A 6,000-nucleotide genomic window follows, 5' to 3' on the forward strand; every position below is an offset into this window, starting at 1 on the left:
TTTATCATCTACAATGACTACTATCCAGGTGAGAGACATGATTTATCATCTACAATGACTACTATCCAGGTGAGAGACATGATTTATCATCTACAATGACTACTATCCAGGTGAGAGACATGATTTATCCTCTACAATGACTACTATCCAGGTGAGAGACATGATTTATGATCTACAATGACTACTATCCAGGTGAGAGACATGATTTATCATCTACAATGACTACTATCCAGGTGAGAGACATGATTTATCATCTACAATGACTACTATCCAGGTGAGAGACATGATTTATCATCTACAATAACTACTATCCAGGTGAGAGACATGATTTATCATCTACAATGACTACTATCCAGGTGAGAGACATGATTTATCATCTACAAGGACTACTATCCAGGTGAGAGACATGATTTATCATCTACAATGACTACTATCCAGGTGAGAGACATGATTTATCATCTACAAGGACTACTATCCAGGTGAGAGACATGATTTATCATCTACAATGACTACTATCCAGGTGAGAGACATGATTTATCATCTACAATGACTACTATCCAGGTGAGAGACATGATTTATCCTCTACAATGACTACTATCCAGGTGAGAGACATGATTTATCCTCTACAATGACTACTATCCAGGTGAGAGACATGATTTATCCTCTACAATGACTACTATCCAGGTGAGAGACATGATTTATCCTCTACAATGACTACTATCCAGGTGAGAGACATGATTTATCATCTACAATGACTACTATCCAGGTGAGAGACATGATTTATCATCTACAATGACTACTATCCAGGTGAGAGACATGATTTATCATCTACAATGACTACTATCCAGGTGAGAGACATGATTTATCATCTACAATGACTACTATCCAGGTGAGAGACATGATTTATCATCTACAATGACTACTATCCAGGTGAGAGACATGATTTATCCTCTACAATGACTACTATCCAGGTGAGAGACATGATTTATGATCTACAATGACTACTATCCAGGTGAGAGACATGATTTATCATCTACAATGACTACTATCCAGGTGAGAGACATGATTTATCCTTTACATTAAACTTTCAGTGACTCAGAGGCCATGCAGCAGCTGAATATGGCAATATAGTGCTGCTAAAAGTAGTTCCTCTGTGTTAGCACATACAGTATGTCCATCCATCCTTTGTCCTGTGGCTGCTTTTCAAATGTTTGCTTGATGTTTGTCCTGAGGGAGGCTTGTGAAGGACACACAACATTACACTAAGTTCCCTCTGAGACGGCCAACATGGTCGTCATGGTAACACCAACGACCTCATTTATTGAAGGTCATCTCATCCCCTCACCTTTGACCTGCTGTAAGTCACGGCAAGTCAGGGTCATTTCTTTGATGCTAACAGTGTTTGATGCTAACAGTGTTTGATGCTAATAGTGTTTGATGCTAACAGTGTCTTGAGTCATGTGATGTTAGCATGTTAGCACAAGAACATCATTAGCATGCTTGTGCCCTACTTTACTTGTCTTTTGGCTAATGTGAGCTTTATGCTAATTTCTGCAAACAAACATGGAAGGACCCCAGGGTGGCAATCTCATCTTGTTTATCATCTTTTCTCTTCTCACCACTGTGTGTGCGTGTGCGTGTGTGTGTGTGTGTGTGTGTGCGTGTGTGTGTGTGCGTGTGTGTGTGTGTGTGTGTGTGTGTCTCACTGGTGGTGTTGTATCTGACCCCGTAGAAGGTGTGAGGACAAGGTCGTGCCACCATGTGACCAGCAGGACTGCGGGGCCAGCAGGTACCAATACCATCCACAGACGTGTCACAGTACAGTCCTGAGAGGTCAGAGGTTAGACATGTGGGCGTGTCCTACCTGCCTGTGATGTCATCACTCACCAATCACATGACTGCTCCTGTTGTTGTTGTTGTTGTTGTTGTGTAGACTCTCATTCCACATAGACCACGTCTGATCTGTAATCATCATCATCACCATCATCATCATCGTCATGTGTCTGAGAGGATGATGTCAATAGTTAGCAGACTTACATAAGGTGGCGTTGGCGGCCATGAGGAGCAGGGTGTCACATGACACATCTGATGGTGAGGCCAGCGGGAGGAAGATGAGGACAGTGCACACCTGTGTAACATTTAAATGTGTGAGGTTAGCATGCTAATGCTATGTGTAACATTTAAATGTGTGAGGTTAGCATGCTAATGCTATGTGTAACATTTAAATGTGTGAGGTTAGCATGCTAATGCTACGTGTAACATTTAAATGTGTGAGGTTAGCATGCTAATGCTATGTGTAACATTTAAATGTGTGAGGTTAGCATGCTAATGCCATGTGTAACATTTAAATGTGTGAGGTTAGCATGCTAATGCTATGTGTAACATTTAAATGTCTGAGGTTACCATGCTAATGCTATGTGTAACATTTAAATGTGTGAGGTTAGCATGCTAATGCTACGTGTAACATTTAAATGTGTGAGGTTAGCATGCTAATGCTACGTGTAACATTTAAATGTGTGAGGTTAGCATGCTAATGCTACGTGTAACATTTCAATGTGTGAGGTTAGCATGCTAATGCTACGTGTAACATTTAAATGTGTGAGGTTAGCATGCTAATGCTACGTGTAACATTTAAATGTGTGAGGTTAGCATGCTAATGCTACGTGTAACATTTAAATGTGTGAGGTTAGCATGCTAATGCTACGTGTAACATTTAAATGTGTGAGGTTAGCATGCTAATGCTATGTGTAACATGCTAAATCACTTTCAACATGATAGTATACTTTAGTCCACATGATAGTGCACTTTTAAAATCATAGTATACTTTAGTCCACATGATAGTACACTTTCAACATGATAGTACACTTTAGTCCACATGATAGTGCACTTTTAAAATCATAGTATACTTTAGTCCACATGATAGTACACTTTCAACATGATAGTACACTTTAGTCCCCATGATAGGACACTTTCCATATGATAGTACACTTTAGTCCACAGGATAGTACACTTTCAACATGATATTACACTTTAGTCCACATGATAGTATACGTTAGTCCACATGATATTACACTTTTAAAATGATAGTATACTTTAGTCCACATGATAGGACACTTTCCACGTGATAGTACACTTTAGTCCACAGGATAGTACACTTTCAACATGATATTACACTTTAGTCCACATGATAGTATGCTTTAGTCCACATGATAGTACACTTTTAACATGATAGTATACTTTAGTCCACCTGATAGTACACTTCCCACATGATAGTTTGCTTTAATCCACATGATAGTACACTTTCAACATAAATGTACACTTTAGTCCAGAGGATAGTATACTTTCAACATGATAGTACACTTTAGGCTACATGATAATACACTTTCCATGTGATACTATACTTTAGTCCACATGATAGTACACTTTCCACATGATACTATACTTTAGTCCACATGATAGTACACTTTCCATGTGATACTATACTTTAGTCCACATGATAGTACACTTTAGTCCACATGATAGTACACTTACAACATGATATTAAACTTTCCACGTGATACTATACTTTAGTCCACATGATAGTACACTTTCCACGTGATACTATACTTTAGTCCACATGATAGTACACTTTCCACGTGATTCTATAATTTAGTCCACATGATAGTACACTTTCCACGTGATTCTATAATTTAGTCCACATGATAGTACACTTACAACATGATAGTATACTTTAGTCCACATGATAGTACACTTTCCACATGATATTACACTTTAGTCCACATGATAGTACACTTTCATCTATATGAAAGTACACTTATCCCACATGATAGTCTGCTATATAAGTTATACTGTACTATCATGTGGACTATCATGTGGACTATCATGTGGACTATCAAGTGGACTATAATGTGGACTATCATGTGGACTATCATGTGGACTATGATGTGGACTATCATGTGGACTATCAAGTGGACAATCATGTGGACTATCATGTGGACTATCATGTGGACAATCATGTGGACTATCATGTGGACTATTATGTGGACTATCAAGTGGACAATCATGTGGACTATCAAGTGGACTATCAAGTGGACAATCATGTGGACTATCATGCGGACTATCAAGTGGACAATCATGTGGACTATCATGTGGACTATTATGTGGACTATCAAGTGGACAATCATGTGGACTGTCAAGTGGACTATCAAGTGGACAATCATGTGGACTATCATGCGGACTATCAAGTGGACTATCAAGTGGACAATCATGTGGACTATCATGTGGACTATTATGTGGACTATCAAGTGAACAATCATGTGGACTATCAAGTGGACTATCAAGTGGACTATCAAGTGGACAATCATGTGGACTATCATGCGGACTATCAAGTGGACAATCATGTGGACTATCATGTGGACTATTATGTGGACTATCAAGTGGACAATCATGTTGACTATCAAGTGGACTATCGAGTGGACAATCATGTGGACTATCATGCGGACTATCAAGTGGACTATCATGTGGACTATCAAGTGGACTATTATGTGGACTATCATGCGGACTATCAAGTGGACAATCATGTGGACTATCATGTGGACTATTATGTGGACTATCAAGTGGACTATAATGTGGACTATCATGTGGACTATAATGTGGACTATCAAGTGGACAATCATGTGGACTATCAAGTGGACTATCAAGTGGACAATCACGTGGACTATCATGTGGACTATCATGTGGACTATCAAGTGGACAATCATGTGGACTATCATGTGGACTATCAAGTGGACAATCATGTGGACTATCATGTGGACTATCAAGTGGACAATCATGTGGACTATCATGCGGACTATCAAGTGGACTATCATGTGGACTATCAAGTGGACTATTATGTGGACTATCATGTGGACTATAATGTGGACTATCATGTGGACTATAATGTGGACTATCAAGTGGACAATCATGTGGACTATCAAGTGGACTATCAAGTGGACAATCACGTGGACTATCATGTGGACTATCATGTGGACTATCAAGTGGACAATCATGTGGACTATCATGTGGACTATCAAGTGGACAATCATGTGGACTATCATGTGGACTATCAAGTGGACTATAATGTGGACTATTGTGTGGACTATTATGTGGACTATCATGTGGACTATCGTGTAGACTATAATGTGGACTATTAAGTAAACTATAATGTGGACTATCAAGTGGACAATCATGTGGACTATCATGTGGACTATAATGTGGACTATCAAGTGGACAATCATGTGGACTATCAAGTGGACTATCAAGTGGACAATCATGTGGACTATCATGTGGACTATCAAGTGGACAATCATGTGGACTATCATGTGGACTATCAAGTGGACAATCATGTGGACTATCATGTGGACTATAATGTGGACTATCAAGTGGACAATCATGTGTAATATCAAGTGGACAATCAAGTGGACAATCATGTGGACTATCAAGTGGACAATCATGTGGACTATCATGTGGACTATCAAGTGGACAATCATGTGGACTATCATGTGGACTATTATGTGGACTATCAAGTGGACAATCATGTTGACTATCAAGTGGACTATCGAGTGGACAATCATGTGGACTATCATGCGGACTATCAAGTGGACTATCATGTGGACTATCAAGTGGACTATTATGTGGACTATCATGCGGACTATCAAGTGGACAATCATGTGGACTATCATGTGGACTATTATGTGGACTATCAAGTGGACTATAATGTGGACTATCATGTGGACTATAATGTGGACTATCAAGTGGACAATCATGTGGACTATCAAGTGGACTATCAAGTGGACAATCACGTGGACTATCATGTGGACTATCATGTGGACTATCAAGTGGACAATCATGTGGACTATCATGTGGACTATCAAGTGGACAATCATGTGGACTATCATGTGGACTATCAAGTGGACAATCATGTGGACTATCATGCGGACTATCAAGTGGACTATCATGTGG

At 39.4% G+C, this 6,000-nt stretch overlaps 1 protein-coding gene across 2 annotated transcripts in view; it reads right to left on the minus strand.

Moving 5' to 3' along the window:
- Nucleotides 1-6,000, minus strand: part of crhr1 (corticotropin releasing hormone receptor 1) — a 62,234-nt gene that overhangs the window by 53,868 nt on the left and 2,366 nt on the right. For both annotated transcript variants that reach the window (XM_062030633.1, XM_062030632.1), the window contains 3 exons: nt 2,038-2,128; nt 1,888-1,962; nt 1,707-1,826 (listed from right to left, as the gene is read on the minus strand). In XM_062030633.1, coding sequence (XP_061886617.1) covers nt 1,707-1,826; nt 1,888-1,962; nt 2,038-2,128 — 286 coding nt within the window. The remainder of the gene's footprint in view (nt 1-1,706; nt 1,827-1,887; nt 1,963-2,037; nt 2,129-6,000) is intronic.

The sequence above is a fragment of the Entelurus aequoreus genome, linkage group LG21 (genome assembly GCF_033978785.1).
Source record: "Entelurus aequoreus isolate RoL-2023_Sb linkage group LG21, RoL_Eaeq_v1.1, whole genome shotgun sequence".
Lineage (NCBI taxonomy): Eukaryota > Metazoa > Chordata > Actinopteri > Syngnathiformes > Syngnathidae > Entelurus > Entelurus aequoreus.